We start from the raw sequence: 17,796 nt of genomic DNA, 5'->3' as shown, positions 1-17,796 counted from the left end.
AAGCAAAGATGGCCAGTACCTTACATTTCTTGAGACATCCAGCAAGAAAAGCCTCTCTTTCTTCAACCTGATTCTCCTTCAAAGAGAGTTCTTAAAGGAAAAATTTATATAAACGCCAATTCAAGTCTGGGCCTCAGGAGAAAAGACAAAAGTAATAATATTCTCAATTATAAAAGAGCAAATATAGGACAACATTCATAATCATATAATAGGGAGCAAAGGATAAGGAGATTGATACTGTTATGTAAGTGTAGCTTGAAGGTTTTCTATAAGAAAATGATAATGAATTTCAGAATATAAATGGCATAATCAACAACAAAAATATTTTCCAATATAAACTTGAACAAAAATATTTCCGTACCTGAGCAGATTCTACGATTTCTCCCAACTTCGGATTGAGAATGTCAGGAAAAACTAATGCCAGTGGATCCTCATGAGTACTCTTAACACTATAAGTTTTGTTTAAAAACAAATTATATGGTGCACTAGCCTTAAGACGAGTTGAAAATGACCTGAAAGGACAAAATCCACCATTTTGAATTAGAAATAAGGAGTGACCTATTTGTGTTCTTGGCCTTGTATAAGTTTATGCCATGAACTCACTTTATGGTATATTATAATTACTGTACTAAAAACAGCATGTAAGGTACTGTACTATACACAAACATCCTTAGCAATCTTAGTCCATACCTCAATGTTTATGATTATAAAACTAGATAACTCTTCAAAACAATTACTTCATAATTCTATAGTTGTAAATTCAGTCAGTTAAAATAGAAAATTCAAAATAAGTCAATGAATTAAAAGATTCTTTACAAACTAGACAGACAATATAATTTTCCATCCTTTTCTAGGTACAGCTCCTTTCTTTACCTTTGCACACTAAATAGTCTGGCATATCTAATAAACATTCTTCTCTTTTCTCACACAAAACGGATACTTAAGGAGATGAAAAATAATAGCAAGAAGTCAATATAAAAAAATATGGAAACCAAATAATGATGTTAACGAGTATAAAGTGTCAGAACTCAGATTTGATAAACTAAAATGTGTGACACTGTACAATGAACTGGTAATAGCAATTTTAATGTCGTCACAGAGTTCTTTACACTCCTACAGATTTATGTGATTTGCTATGTGATTATTATATTTTACTTCATTACAATTCAATCATAGGAACATAGAGAGTAGAGGTCCCCTTTTTGTTTTGTTTCATTGTTGGTGTCGGCTACCCCCCAAAATTGGGGGAAGTGCCTTGGTATATGGATGGACAATTCAATCATTCATATGCTACTTTATTTCCTAGAACAAGACATATTCTATAACATCAAATCTTACTAATTGAGATTGAGTGGCCTTCACTAAGCATGTACTTCCATCCCTGTTTCTAGTCTACAGAAAAAAAGAACCTTACTTTTCAAAACATGGTAAATTAGATTAGTTTGAAGTGCTCACTTCTCTTGTCCTTTTTCTGTGCAACTTGAGAGTCAACATCAATGTCCTTTCAAAAGAAATGCCCTTTTTTGTGAAGTTATCCTTTATATAAGGATTCAAATCATTTCTATAGATCAGTTCATTCCTTTCATTCTCTTCCACAACAAACAATTTGTTGTTAAATAAGATAAAACCTGAAGAAGTCAAAGTTAAATAACTCGCACAGCTAGAAAAACAAGAAAACAAGAGGGGCACTCAATAGAGCACAGACCTGCTCCACAGCAGCTTATTTCTTGACCTTTTGCTCAACCTTAACTTTGGCCTTTGACCTTAACCCTGGATAGGTACGGTGGGTCGTTTGCGACCCCGAGCGTCAAAAAAAAACAGGTTTTTCTCACGTGACTCACCCCTGTGACTGAATTTGTGGGTGATCGACCTGCAGGAGGTGTCTCCCCTACACGCTCTAGTAGTGTCCAGATGTGCATTGCTGTAGCTGTACTCCTTCCCCGATTTCTGAGACGCGTCGGGGTCGTTCGCGTCCGAGTTTACCCTTCTGAGGTAGTTTGCATAATTATCAAAGTTATTACGTATTATGAAATTGTCGTAGAATGGTGCAACTTGTATAGGTTATCAGTTGTGGAAAGTCTTGGTGGATTGTTTGGCTACCATGTGCATGTTTTTTTTTTTAGTTAAAATGTCGTTCATCACCACGAGGGCCATTTTACCGCGATTGCCCCTTTTTCATTTTTTTTCATTTTTTTGCCAAGTCATTTTTCCGTAAGATATTGCCAAATAGTGTCGTAAAACTTTTGCTTGTTTAGTGTTGGAAAGTGTGTCTAGATGATCTGGCTACCCATGCATGACTTTGTTTTTGTCAGATACGACGTAGTTATTGGTATATTGGGTATTTAACTGCGGTTACCAATTTCTGTTTTTTTTTCAATATTTGTAAAAATTACTACGTAGTAAGGAATTGCCGTATATTATTCATTTTTTTTTCATGTTTATGTGTTAGAAAGTGTGCCTTGATGGTTGGGCTAACACGTGCATGTCTTTTTTTTTATCTGAGATGTCGTATATTAGAATGTCGGGCATTTTACCGCGAGTGTCCCTTTTTAATTTTTTTTAATTTTTTTGCCAAGTCATTTTTACGTAAGATATTGCCAAATAGTGTCGTAAAACTTTTGCTTTTTTAATGTTGGAAAGTGTGTCTAGATGATCTGGCTACCCATGCGTGATTTTGTTTTTGTCAGATACGACGTAGTTATTGGTATATTGGGTATTTAACTGCGGTTGCCAATTTCTGTTTTTTTTTCAATATTTGTAAAAATTTACTACGTAGTAAGGAATTGCCGTATATTATTGATTTTTTTTTCATGTTTATGTGTTAGAAAGTGTGCCTTGATGGTTGGGCTAACACGTGCATGTCTTTTTTTTTATCTGAGATGCCGTATATTAGAATGTTGGGCATTTTTCCGCGAGTGCCCCTTTTTATTTGTTTTGCATTTTTTTGCTTAGTCATGTTACCGTAAGGAATTGGCAAGTAGTGTCGCAAAACTTATATTTTTATAGTGTTGGAAAGTGTTTCTAGATGATCTGGCTACCCATGCCTATTTTTTTTTTAGCCAGATATGGCGTATATATAAGTATGTGTTCGATTTTCCTGTGATTGCCATTTTTTCGTTTTTTCCCATTTCTTTCAAAATTACTACGTACTAAGGAACTATCACAGAGTAATATTTCATTTATATGTTTATTTGTCGGAAAATATGCCTTGATGGTTTGCCTAGCACGTGGCTGAAATTTTTTTTTTCTGAAATGCCGTATATTAGAATGGCCATTTTTCCACGAGTGCCCCTTTTTATTTGTTTTGCATTTTTTTGCTTAGTCATGTTACCGTAAGGAATTGGCAAGTAGTGTCGCAAAACTTATATTTTTATAGTGTTGGAAAGTGTTTCTAGATGATCTGGCTACCCATGCCTATCTTTTTTTTAGCCAGATATGGCGTATATATAGGTATGTGTTCGATTTTCCGGTGATTGCCATTTTTTCGTTTTTTCCCAATTCTTTCAAAATTACTACGTACTAAGGAACTATCACAGAGTAATGATTCCTCTAGATGTTTATTTGTCGGAAAATTTTGTTTACTTTTTTTTTTATTGAATATCATCAAATTTTTTTAGCTAAAATATTGTTTTACATTTTTTTTTTTCGATTTTATTTCCCTTCAAAAAAAAATTTTTGGGTCAGAATTTTAATTTTATAGTCGTAAAATAATCGACAATTATCCAGCAACCCACCATACAATTTTTATGCATATCCAATAATAATTAGATTAGTAAATAACACCTTGAAATTGACATACCCTTCCTACATTTCAAGTGGCAGATTAGGGAGTCTGAGTCAGTGTGGTTGGCGGCCATTTTGTGGACATATCCGAAGCGTAAGCTGCCCTATCTATATATATTCTTGTTCCCTATAGAATTTGTGATATTTTGGTATATTTTTACCTGCATAAATATCATATTATATATTAAATATATGTATTTTTTTACGAAATTTCCAAGTACTCAAAAAATTACCTTTAGATATGGCCCCTGATATAAATGTAATTTACAAAATAATGAAGATTTTTTTACATATTTCTATTTTAGGATAACATATGTTTATTCCCTAAAAAAATTAGCCACTTCCTATTTCATTTGGGTACCCAAAAAAATTCATGAAATTTGGACAATTTTTTTTGGCCAAAAAAAGTTACCCTTTTTTTCTCATTTCAGATCTTCACCTCCATGGGTCTGACTTCATCCAAAATACATCAAGATGTGTCCTAAACATTCAAGAATCAATTCCTAAAAGGATTTGTGTATATATGTATAAACTTTTTTTTTATGAATTTTTATGTCAGGTCTTTTTTTTTCTACTTAATTTTTTAAAATATTTATAATAAATAGTTTTTCTGCAGATGAGTAGTATTTATCTTTACAGTTGTTTTAAGCATTCATTGAAGTTTTTTTTGGCAAAAGAAAAAAGGAGGTTACTGCAAAAACTGATTTTTCAAGAATTTTTTTTGGCGTCGGGGTCGTTCGCGTCCGAGTATACCCTTAAAGGGGTGTCCGAGGACCGTACCTATCCAGGGTTAACATGAATTAATTGGCGTGGATTTTCCTACACTCATATATGAACCAAGTTTGAAGGCTCTGTGAAATCGATGCTCAAACTTCTGGCTGATTACGTAAATTGGACATTTTGCTTGACCGTGACCTTCCATGTTTGATAATTTCCAGCTTTTTACAGTTAATTCCGGCAAGTTTCATTACTCTACGATTAAAATTGTGGACAGTAAGCTGTATACAAACAAACACACACACACACACACAAACAAGGGGTAAAAAATAACCTCCTTCCAGCTTCGTTGGTGGAGGTAACAAATGGAAATTTTTAAATCAACGAAGTTCTGGTTTATAATAAGGCTGTTATGAACCTTTAATACAACCAGCAAAGTAACAATGATAGCACAAAGTAAACTGTACCTCTCTTCAGAAAATATAACACCAGACAAGGCTGTACTTTATTTAGTGCCTACAACTTGGGTTTTAAAAGTGAAGCATGTTTAAAATGAAACTACCTACCTTTTACTGATATTAGAATCTTGTTTTGGGACTTCATCAGAGGTGGTTTTTTGTCGCTTGGCAGGAGTCTGACAATCACTTGATCCTTCCGGGTCTTTATAAATAAATATTAATATTTATTAGTTAATACTACAGTAGTAAGATATATCTCAAACAACTCAATAAATAAAAATACCAATACAGTAACTCCCTTCAATAAGCTAACCCTTTGAAAGTGTAACACAATTAGTATCCTTAATAAACAGAATAACCAGACTACTGAAATAACATTACTTAACTCTAATAGGGTTTGTCCAAAGTGTCAAAAGAATTAACGAAAAGGTGAAGTACAAATTGCCAAAGAAGTATCATCATCTGTTTTCCTTCTTCCTTTTAACTGTTTCTCTCAATTCTAAAATATCTAAAATTTTTACCCATTTCTACACAATCAATTTCCGGCTTCCTGCCCATTCACTTAGTTTAACTTACTATTTGACCAGTCATATTTTCATTTCCTAATAAAAAAAAATATTAAAAACTAGTGATTAAGGCTATATTTCGGATATCTGAACTCAATTGGGAGAGGGATGTTGAGAATCTTGTTATAGATGGGCAAGCTTTGAAAAAATGTTATTTTGATAATAAAATAAATTTTTGAATATACTTACCCGGTGATTATAATAGCTGCAACTCTGTTGCTCGACAGAAAACTCTAAGGTAAAACTCGCCAGCGATCGCTACCCAGGTAGCGGGTGTGCCCAACAGCGCCATCTGTCGTCCAGATACCCAGTACTCAATGTAAACAAAGACTCAATTTTCTCCTCGTTCCACTGCGTCTCTATTGGGGAGGAAGGGAGGGTCCTTTAATTTATAATCACCGGGTAAGTATATTCAAAAATTTATTTTATTATCAAAATAACATTTTTCAATATTTAACTTAGCCGGTGATTATAATAGCTGATTCACACCCAGGGGGGTGGGTAGAGACCAGCAATATATGTTTACATTATTATGAGCTAAGAGTTTTTATTTCATTTTAGAAGTTATCAAAATAACAAAAACAAAATAAATAGGTACCTGGTAAGGAAGTCGACTTGAACAATTACTCTGCCTTTTTAAGTACGTCTTCCTTACGGAGCCTCGCGATCCTCTTAGGATGCTGATCGACCCCTAGGATCTGAAGTATCAAGGGTTGCAACCCATACAACAGGACCTCATCAAAACCCCTAATCTAGGCGCTCTCAAGAAATGACTTTGACCACCCGCCAAATCAACCAGGATGCGAAAGGCTTCTTAGCCTTCCGGACAACCCAAAAAACAATAATAAAAACATTTCAAGAGAAAGATTAAAAGGTTATGGAATTAGGGAATTGTAGTGGTTGAGCCCTCACCCACTACTGTACTCGCTGCTACGAATAGTCCCAGTGTGTAGCAGTCCTCGTAAAGAGACTGGACATCCTTAAGATAAAAAGACGCGAACACTGACTTGCTTCTCCAATAGGTTGCGTCCATTATACTTCGCAGAGATCTATTTTGTTTAAAGGCCACGGAAGTTGCGACAGCTCTAACTTCGTGTGTCCTTACCTTCAGCAAAGCTTGGTCTTCCTCACTCAGATGGGAATGAGCTTCTCGTATTAACAGTCTGACAAAATAGGATAAAGCATTCTTTGACATAGGCAAAGATGGTTTCTTAACTGAACACCATAAAGCTTCAGAAAGGCCTCGTAAAGGTTTAGTTCGTTTTAAATAGAACTTAAGAGCTCTCACAGGGCATAAGACTCTTTCCAGTTCATTGCCTACCATATTCGATAAGCTGGGAATATCGAACGATTTCGGCCAAGGTCGAGAAGGCAGCTCGTTTTTGGCTAGAAAACCAAGTTGTAGTGAACATGTAGCCTTTTCTGATGAAAATCCGATGTTCTTGCTGAAGGCATGAATCTCACTGACTCTTTTAGCTGTGGCTAAACATACCAGGAAAAGAGTCTTTAAGGTGAGATCTTTCAGGGAGGCTGATTGTAGCGGCTCGAACCTGTCTGACATAAGGAATCTTAGTACCACGTCTAAATTCCAATCAGGTGTAACCAAACGACGCTCCTTCGTGGTCTCAAAAGACTTAAGGAGGTCCTGTAGATCTTTATTGTTGGAAAGATCTAAGCCTCTGTGACGGAAGACTGATGCCAACATGCTTCTGTAACCCTTGATAGTGGGAGCTGAAAGTGATCGTTCTTTCCTCAGGTATAAGAGGAAGTCAGCTATTTGAGTTACAGAGGTACTGGTCGAGGATATAGATACTGACTTGCACCAGTTTCGGAAGACCTCCCACTTCGATTGGTAGACTCTAAGGGTGGATGTTCTCCTTGCTCTTGCAATCGCACTGGCTGCCTCCTTCGAAAAGCCTCTAGCTCTCGAGAGTCTTTCGATAGTCTGAAGGCAGTCAGACGAAGAGCGTGGAGGCTTTGGTGTACCTTCTTTACGTGTGGCTGACGTAGAAGGTCCACTCTTAGAGGAAGAGTTCTGGGAACGTCTACTAGCCATCGAAGTACCTCGGTGAACCATTCTCTCGCGGGCCAGAGGGGAGCAACTAGCGTCAACCTTGTCCCTTCGTGAGAGGCGAACTTCTGCAGTACCTTGTTGACAATCTTGAATGGTGGGAATGCATATAGATCTAGATGTGACCAATCTAGGAGAAAGGCATCTACAGTGAACCCTCGTTTATCGCGGTAGATAGGTTCCAGACGCGGGCGCGATAGGTGAAAATCCGCGAAGTAGTGACATCATATTTACCTATTTATTTAACATGTATATTCGGACTTTTAAAACCTTCCCTTGTACGTAGTACTGTTAACAAACCACCCTTTAATGTACAGAACACTTAATGCATGTACTACAGCACCCTAAACTAAAACAGGCACAAATATTAAAGGCGATTTTATATCATGCGTTTCCTAAACACCTAAAAAGCACGATAAAAAATGGCAACCAATGTTTTGTTTACGTTCATCTCTGATCATAATGAAGAACCAAACTCATTTAGTGTACACATATATGTATAGGTTAGTTTTTGCATCGATTATATTGATTATACAGTACTGTATGTTGATTTTTTTATTACCAATGTTTTAGTTTACGTATTTTTCTTAGGACTTCCAAATGAAATCTTTTTCTTTATGACGCCGCCTGAAACGACGGCGTGTACGCTCAGTAAACAACCACGCTCAGAATAAACAAGGCATTTAACGCGCATGATGATAGTGATAAATAATGATACAGTACATACAGTATTTACAGTAAAAGCATTTACAAAATATGTTACCTTACAAATATAAATTATACAGTATTGTACGTAGCAAAGCAGGAAAACAATTTACGAGAGAGAGAGAGAGAGAGAGAGAGAGAGAGAGAGAGAGAGAGAGAGAGAGAGAGAGAGAGAGAGAGAGAGAGAGAGAGAGATTGTTTTACATACGTAAATGTAAATTTTAAACAAAAAAAATATGATAGGTTACAACATGTAGACTTTTAAAACCTTCCCTTTAACTTAATGCATACAGTACTTACATTACTAAACTATAAAACAGGCAGTAAGAATATTAAAGTAAAAAATAAAGATTGTTACTGTACTCACCACGAAAAAAGTTGAAGAAAAACTTGAATGGTGATGGCGATGAATTTGCTGCACAGTAGAAATGATGATGATGAAGCTGATGATGTGTTCTACTGTGCAGTCAATGATAGTATTTTACGTCTCTTCAGACGGAGGTGTCTTTTCCTGGGACACCTCTTCAACTTCTTCCTGGGAAACTTCTTCAATTTCTTCCGAAGGCGTACTAGCAGGAGGAACTGGCTCTTTTTTGCGAGGCTGGAAGAACATTGTGATCGGAAGTTGTTGCCGCTGCTTCTTTTTTCGATCCAAGAGCATCCTGTAGGGAGTCATGATGTCATCGACCTTGTTGGAGAATTGCATCGAGCGAACCATATCCTCGTCCCACTCTTGTAACATTTCTTTCGCCTCCTTGATATGGTTGCAGAACTTGGCAAGCCGTTCTAATGTTAAGCCCGTTTCTTCGACATTTTCTTGGGTCTCTTCCTGGGTATCACTCTCTTCCTCACTTGCCGATTTCGTCAGGTCTTCGAGGTCTGCGTCAGTTAGGGGCTGGGAATGGCAGTCCAACAACTCATCGACGTCTTCAGTCGTCATGTCGCCAAACCCGTCACCTCCAATTATGGCAGCCAACTGCACAGATTTCCGTAGTGCAGAGTGTTGGATTTCCGACGGAGTAAATCCCTTGTCGTCGTAAACAATAGCGGGCCACAACTTCTTCCAGCTCGCATTCACGGTTGCAGGTTTCATCTCTTGAAGTGCCTTCTGAATATTCTGCAGGCACGTGGCTATGGTGTACTGCCGCCAGTACGCCTTCAAGTTGAAATCTTCATCCTCGTCATCTTGGGCAGCATCCACACACGCAACGAGGTCCGCCAAGGTATTCTTCGTGTAGAGGGCCTTGAACGCCCTGATAACCCCCTGGTCCATCGGTTGAATTAATGACGTGGTGTTGGGTGGCAGGAACTCAACCTGAATGCCCTCATGCGACAGGTCAGTTGCGTGTCCACCAGCGTTATCCATAAGGAGAAGGATCTTGAATGGCAAGCCCTTCTCTAAGAGATATTTGCTGACTTGCGGGATAAAACACTGGTGGAACCAGTTGGAGGTCAGCATCTTCGTAATCCATGCTTTTTGATTATGCATCCAGTACACGGGAAGGAGATTCTTATTTTTATTTTTCAAAGCGCGAGGATTTTTCGACTTATAAATAAGCCCCGGCTTTAACAAAAATCCAGCAGCATTGCCACACATCACGAGGGTAACGCGATCCTTGAATGCCCTAAAGCCAGAGGCTTTGGCTTCCTCTTTGAACAGGAAAGTTCGCGACGGCATTCTCTTCCAAAACAAGCCAGTCTCATCCATATTAAAGACTTGTTCCGGCTTGTATCCACCTTCGGCGATAATATTCTTGAACGTCTGGTTTACGTAAGTTTCAGCAGCGGCAGTGTCAGCGGAAGCAGACTCCCCATGCAGGGAAACGCTTTTCAGGGCGAAGCGTTTCTGAAACTTCGCGAACCATCCTTTGCTTGCGGAAAAACGTTTCTGAGGCTGGGAATCAGTGGATGTCCCTGGTTGAGGATCATCTGCATCATCATCATCTTCAGCATGGTTGCCGTCGTCGTCTTTAGGTTCCTTTGCAGCAAAATTCTCATATAAACTCAAAGCCTTTGTTTGGATGGTGTTCGTATCCAACGCTATGTTCTTCTTCCGGCAGTCGGCAATCCACACAGCTAAAGCACCTTCCATGCGTACGATCGTTTTATTACGCGTTGTAACGTCTCGCTTCGCTGATCTGCTAAAGGTGATTGCAGCCGTCTTTCTAATGTTCGCCTCGTCCTTTTTGATATAGCGAACGGTGGATTCGTTGATGCCAAAATGGCGGCCGGCGGCCGCGTAACTTCTACCATCTTTTAACATGTCGAGAAGCGTAACCTTCTCAGCTATCGTCATCATCCTTCGGTGGCGTTTAGGCTCACTACCAGCCTTAAGAGAAGCAGAACGCTTGGGAGCCATTACAGTAGGATTTACGTACAGTACTGTAACAAAAAGTTCAACTTAAAAAGGTCGCACACAGCACAGATTAAACTTCACAAACTTAAGAACGTCTACTCAGCGATACGCGGTAAGAGAAAGTGAACGATCCAGCCCCGCAAGAACTTTGATGCTGCGGGTAGAAGATGCGGGCAAAACACCAATCACAGGCTAGATAACAAAACTTGAGTTCTGATTCGTCATCTATCAGCGCTTGAACCAATCACAACCCGTCTTACAGTACTATGATGCGTTGGTTACTCATAGAAGATGCCCCGCGCATACTGAACGTACGTAGATTAAGTACAATACCGTAATAATAATAAATAATGATAATAATACTGTACAGTAATAATAATAATAATAATGATAATAATAATAACAATAATAATTTTATTAACAACAACAACAATAATAATAATAATAACAATAATAATAAAAATTTACGTACGCTATTTTACGCCTCTCTCTCTCTCTCTCTCTCTCTCTCTCTCTCTCTCTCTCTCTCTCTCTCTCTCTCTCTCGTACGCTTATTCGAAATGTGATTTTTGCAACAAAGAATATTATTGGATGCAGTACTGTACTACGTACGTATACATACAAAAGATTCATGGAAAAGAAGCACATCCATTACAGTACACACCATTCTAATATGGTATGACTGCATCTGATTTGCGTTTCATGTTCGATTTAATTTTACTACGTACTGAATTATCGTATGATCACATTCTCTTTTCGTGTTTTATTTCTTTCTGTGCTGAATTATATATCATATGTAATGCAATGAACAATCAGTAAGAGCAGATATTACTAATTACAGTATTAATGGAATTACAGGTAACAAAATATCGTATTTGGGGGTCTTCAGATTTCGCGGTATTTTCGAATTTTCCGGAAAATCCGCGATATGTATATATATATGGGTTATGGAAAAACCCCGCGAAGTGGTGAATCCGCGATTGTCGAACCGCGAAGTAGCGAGGGTTCACTTTATGAACTGCTGCTGGGTCCGGGATTGGTGAGCAATATATTGGGAGCCTCTTGGTCATCGAGGTTGCAAAGAGATCTATGGTTGGTTGGCCCCAAGTGGCCCAAAGTCTCTTGCATACATCCTTGTGGAGGGTCCATTCTGTTGGAATTACTTGTCCCTTCCGACTGAGACAATCTGCCATGACATTCAAGTTGCCTTGGATGAACCTCGTTACTAGCGATATGTTTTGACCTTTTGACCAGATGAGCAGGTCCCTTGCTATCTCGTACAACGTCAGTGAGTGGGTCCCTCCTTGCTTGGAGATGTACGCCAAAGCAGTGGTGTTGTCCGAGTTCACCTCCACCACTTTGCCTTGAAGGAGAGACCTGAAGCTTTTCAAGGCCAGATGTACTGCCAGTAGCTCCTTGCAGTTGATATGCATTGTCCTTTGACTCGAGTTCCATAATCCCGAACATTCCCGACCGTCTAATGTCGCGCCCCAGCCTACGTCCGATGCGTCCGAGAAGAGAACGTGGTTGGGAGTCTGAACAGCCAGGGGCAGACCCTCTCTGAGGCTGATACTGTCCTTCCACCAAGTCAGGCAAGACTTCATCTTCTCGGAAATGGGGATCGAGACCGCTTCTAGCGTCTTGTCCTTTTTCCAGTGAAATGCTAGGTGATATTGAAGAGGACGGAGGTGTAGTCTTCCTAATGACACAAACTGTTCCAGGGATGATAGCGTCCCTATCAGACTCATCCACTTCCTGACTGAACATCGTTCCTTCTTCAGCATGTTCTGGATGCATAACTGGGCTTGGCTTGTTCTGGGGGCCGACGGAAAAGCCCGAAAAGCTAGACTGTGAATCTCCATCCCTAAATACACAATAGTTTGGGATGGGACCACTTGTGACTTTTCCATATTGACAAGGAAACCCAATTCCTTGGTCAGATCTAGAGTCCACTTTAGATCCTTCAGACAGCGACGACTGGAAGAAGCTCTGAGAAGCCAGTCGTCCAAATAGAGGGAGGCTCGGATGTCCGCTAAATGAAGGAATTTGGCTACATTCCTCATCAGCCTCGTAAACACAAGAGGAGCTATGCTTAGGCCAAAGCACAGGGCTTGAAACTGGTAGACAACCTTTTCGAAAACGAATCTCAGAAAAGGTTGGGAGTCCGGGTGGATGGGGACGTGGAAGTAGGCGTCCCTTAGGTCTAAAGAGACCATCCAGTCTTCCCTTCTGACCGCTGCTAGAACCGACTTTGTGGTCTCCATGGAGAACGTCTGCTTTGTGACAAAGACATTCAGAGCACTGACGTCTAGCACCGGCCTCCACCCTCCTGTCTTCTTTGACACCAAGAAGAGTCGGTTGTAGAATCCCGGGGTTTGATGGTCCGAGACTTTGACCACCGCTCCCTTCTCTAGTAAAAGAGACACTTCCTGTTTCAAGGCTCGTCTCTTGTCTTCCTCTCTGTACCTGGGAGAGAGATCGATGGGAGACGTTGCTAGAGGGGGTTTCCGTACAAACGGGATCTTGTACCCCTCTCTGAGCAACTTCACAGATTGTGCATCTGCGCCTCTCTTTTCCCAGGTCTGCCAGAAGTTCTTGAGTCTGGCTCCCACTGCTGTCTGAAGAAGCTGGCAGTCAGACTCTGCCCTTAAAGGACTTGGTTCCTTTCTTCTTTCCTCGTTTCCCTTCGGCACGAGCACCTCTGCTGGAGGCTCTGCCACGAAAGGGCGGAATAAAACGGGACGCTGGAGTGTCCATCCTTGGTCTAGCTGACAAGGTAGGCAAAGGGGTGGCTTTGCGAGCGGAGGACGCAACAAGATCGTGAGTGTCCTTCTGTATCAAAGAAGCGGCAATTTCCTTAATCAGGTCTTCTGGAAAAAGGCACTTGGAAAGAGGAGCAAACAGAAGTTCGGATCTCTGGCATGGTGTAACTCCAGCTGAAAGGAATGAGCATAGGTTTTCACGCTTCTTAAGGACTCCGGACACAAATGATGCAGCAAGCTCATTAGACCCATCACGTACGGCCTTGTCCATGCAGGACATAATGAGCAAGGAAGTCTCCTTCTCTGTCGGAGAGATCTTTCTGCTTAGAGCTCCTAGACACCAGTCTAAGAAGTTAAAAACTTCGAAGGCTCTAAAGATACCTTTCAACAGGTGGTCCAGGTCCGAAGATGACCAACATATCTTTGAGCGTCTCATGGCAAGGCGGCGGGGAGAATCTACGAGACTTGAGAAGTCGCCCTGGGCAGAGGCAGGAACTCCCAAGCCGAGAACTTCTCCCGTGGCATACCAGACGCTCGATCTAGAAGAGAGTCTAGCAGGGGGAAACGTAAAAGCTGTCTTCCCTAAACTCTTCTTGGACTGCAGCCATTCTCCTATCACACGCAAAGCTCTCTTGGACGAGCGTGCGAGGACGAGTCTAGTAAAGGCAGGAGTGGATGACGGCATGCCTAACACAAACTCTGACGGAGGAGAACGCGGAGCCACAGAAACAAACTGGTCCGGAAACATCTCTTTGAACAGGGCCAAAACTTTCCTAAAGTCCAAAGAGGGTTGCGTAGACTTAGGCTCGTCCAGTTCTGAATGCGGTTCAACTACGTGTGCAGCAACATCATCATCAGAAAGTCCCTCATCCGATAACTGATGAGGGAACGGCAACGGAGTGGGTAACGGCTGGTTAGCTGAGTCCGGTCGCACGGGTGCATGCGTGACTGAGCCGGACGCAACGTCATGGAACTGTTGCCCAGTCTGTGAGCTGGCAACAACCATAGCAGCGCGGGGACGCACAGCGTCTACTCCAGACTGTCTGCACTGATGTGGGTGAGCAGTGGCAACCACACTGGGTTGCGGAGGTTGACGCACCGCGTCAAAACAAAACAACTCTGACGGTTGTTGAACCTCACGAACGTCAACGGAGACCTCCGTGCGTCGCTGAACGTCAACATGCGGCTGGCAGATCACACTGGAACGCATGGGTGGCGGAACTCTCTCAACTGGTGTGCGTGAGAAGGTTACCTCAGCGTCCACCGGACGCACAACCGATCGTGTGGGCGGTTGTAGGCAAGGAGCTGCACTAGCTGGTGCGGCAGCAACCTTCTCCGCACGAAAGTCCTGCATAAGAGACGTTAGTTTAGACTGCATGTCTTGCAGTAGAGACCACTTAGGGTCTACAGGAGCAGGTGCGGCGACAGACGGTGTAACTGTCTGAAGCGGTACCGCTTTGCCTCTCTTAGGAGGTGAGCAGTCATCGGATGACTGCAGCGAGTCCGAACTGACCCAGTGGCTACAACTGGGCCATTGGACTTGTGCGGAAGGGACCGACTTGCGCTTTAACAGTCGTGAGACCTTGGTCCAGGGTTTCCTGCGAGAAACACCTTCCGAAGACGAGGTATAAATGGGCTCTCTCGTCTTAGTTAGGCAGGGGCGATCTTGGGTAGATACGCCCGATACCACGGAGGGAACGTCTGTTCGCTGATTAAAGCCTCTCGAACCCATTTGTCGTACGACATTGCTTCTCCCCTGGACTTGGGAGCTTGCAAGAGGTCCCGGACTAGGAGGACGACAGGCACGAACAGACTAACCCTCAAGCGCAACACTATCCACAACACTATCACTCACTTTAACACTTCCCACTGCACTTTTGCACTTCAGCTCCTTCACATCCGCCATAAGTTGATTACGGTCACTAGCAAGGGACTCAACTCTCTCACCCAGAGCTTGGATGGCACGCATCATATCAGCCATCGAAGGTTCCTGAGTGCTAGGAGGGGGATTAGGAGCAACCACTACAGGGGAAGGAATAGGTTGTGGGGCATGAGGAGAGGAAATATCGATAGAACGAGAGGAACTTCTCTTAACTCTATCTCTCTCTAGCCTACGTGTATACTTTTGGAATTCGATAAAATCGAATTCCGAAAGCCCAACGCACTCCTCACACCGATCTTCCAATTGACAGGTTTTATCCCGACAATTGGAACAAACAGTGTGAGGGTCGATAGAAGCCTTCGGAAGACGCCTTGAACAGTCCCTAGCATTGCACTTCCTAAATTTTGGGACTTGTGAAGGGTCAGCCATTTTGAATTGGTCAAAGGGGAATTCAAAAAACTATCAAAAAGTCATCAACAAAGAATCCGTTATCAAAAAGAGTTCAAGGATTTGTGTGAAGAGAAACCCTGCACAGCGAAAGCTCAAAACTAGAATAATGTACTTCACCAATTAGTTGTGAAAAAACTCCAGTTTAGCAACAGCGAGTAAGTACGTCTTGTTGATAGCACGACAGAGAGAAAATTGAGTCTTTGTTTACATTGAGTACTGGGTATCTGGACGACAGATGGCGCTGTTGGGCACACCCGCTACCTGGGTAGCGATCGCTGGCGAGTTTTACCTTAGAGTTTTCTGTCGAGCAACAGAGTTGCAGCTATTATAATCACCGGCTAAGTTAAATATTGAAAAATAGAGTATATAATCTTCGGGACACCCGAGGAAAAGAAATTGAGAAGGTAGTAACAATAACAGCTACACCCTAGATGAATATTTTATAGGTTTTTCCATTTGATTTTTCAAAATAATCTTAACGTGTGGTTACATGGGGGAAAGCTTACACCTTAGATGAATATTTTATAGGTTTTCCAATTTGATTTTTTAAAACTACATGAGGATGATGGTTAAAGGCTTTCGGTACTGTAAACTAATAAAATATATTTAAAATACAATAAAATAATACAGAAGGTCATCAGCTTACAAACTTAATTGGTTCCAAGAAACTATTTGTAAGTCAAATTAATTTTAAATCCAATTTTATTAAATTTTGGCCTAGGTAGGCCTAACCTGAATTCCATGCCTATGATTTCCAGCTACAAAAATCAACAAACAGTTGGGTTTCATATGAAATAAATATCAGGTTATTACAAATGTCATTTTGCTTACTGTATTAAATGATATGATAATGTTTTATTACAGTACTGTATTTCCTTATCTTTATTATTTTAAGTTGGATTTGTTTATGTATCTCCAAATGTTTGTTAAGTTGAGGACCTGTACATGAATTACCTGATTTCGCGTTTCCTTGATTTTCTAAATGGGGATGATAAAACTCTTCCAAATGCCAGGGATTCTTTCGATAGCATGATGCACCAAACTTGCATAACGGTCTTTTCTTAGAAGGGTTCTGGTCCTTTAAATTATTCTCTGAAAAAAAAATAAGAAAAATATGTTGCAATTTGATAGATCATAATGTTAAATCCCTCCCTCCCAAAAATGAAATAGAAAAAACCTTAGTAAAAGTACAGTATATTAAAGTAATTGAGGGTGGTTACAGTATTAAAAAATACAGTAGACCCTTCCGCACTTAGTTAACTAGAGCATATTCTAAAGAAATGAAATAATTTTGATAATAAATTTTATATCTTTTAATATCTTGACTCTCCCTCCTTTCAAGTAGTGATATTCCTGCAATTCATCTCACCATCTTCATCTTGGTTCTTTTCAACAGTCCCTCCTCTATTCTAAATTGCCCAAGTTTATGTCCCATATGGGCCCGATAACTCTTATAAATCTTCATTTTCAGCCTTAATGGCATTTTCTTGTCTGAAACAACTCCAGGTATGTCTTTCCATTTTTAAAGGTTGCTTATAAATGGCAGAGGCAAGAGACAGTGAAATTGCCCTAGAGACTAACCATATATACATAAGATTAGCGACCAAGCCACCTCTCCACCACCAAAGCTAAGACAAGGGAGGGTCAGGCAATGGCGGCTGATGACTTAGCAGGTAGACCTGTAGGCTCTCCAAAACATCCCATCCTTAGCTCACAAGGATGATAAGGTTGCAGACAATACAAGAAACTATCAGATTTGAGCAAGACTCAAACCACAGTCCAACAGCCAACAAGGGATGTTTCCCATAGACTATCACAATAGACTTTTTTCCCTCTCTGTGTTCCTGCTTTCTAAGTACCTCCCTCTTCTGTTACTACTATGCAATAAATTATTTTCTGTAACTTTCTTATTTGCTAACAAAAAAGTTTATTTTTTTTGTAAAAAGAAAGCTCTTTGGAGATATCATGATACTGTATATCATGAAATATATTAAACTCTACTCAACAATTTTTATCATACCTAAAATAAACACCAAGGTAAAAAAA

The 17,796-nt window shown here is 40.5% G+C and overlaps 1 protein-coding gene across 1 annotated transcript in view; it reads right to left on the bottom strand.

The window, feature by feature from the left end:
- Positions 1 to 17,796, bottom strand: part of gkt (glaikit) — a 79,123-nt gene that overhangs the window by 46,511 nt on the left and 14,816 nt on the right. The window contains exons 5-7 of the mRNA XM_068381932.1: positions 16,705 to 16,842; positions 5,067 to 5,160; positions 362 to 512 (exon numbers count right to left, since the gene is read on the bottom strand). Of these exons, the coding sequence (XP_068238033.1) occupies positions 362 to 512; positions 5,067 to 5,160; positions 16,705 to 16,842 (383 nt within the window). The remainder of the gene's footprint in view (positions 1 to 361; positions 513 to 5,066; positions 5,161 to 16,704; positions 16,843 to 17,796) is intronic.

This window comes from Palaemon carinicauda, chromosome 10 (assembly GCF_036898095.1).
Source record: "Palaemon carinicauda isolate YSFRI2023 chromosome 10, ASM3689809v2, whole genome shotgun sequence".
Classification (NCBI taxonomy): domain Eukaryota; kingdom Metazoa; phylum Arthropoda; class Malacostraca; order Decapoda; family Palaemonidae; genus Palaemon; species Palaemon carinicauda.
The sequence above is the reverse complement of the archived record's forward strand: the minus strand, read 5'-3'. Positions and strand labels throughout refer to the sequence as shown.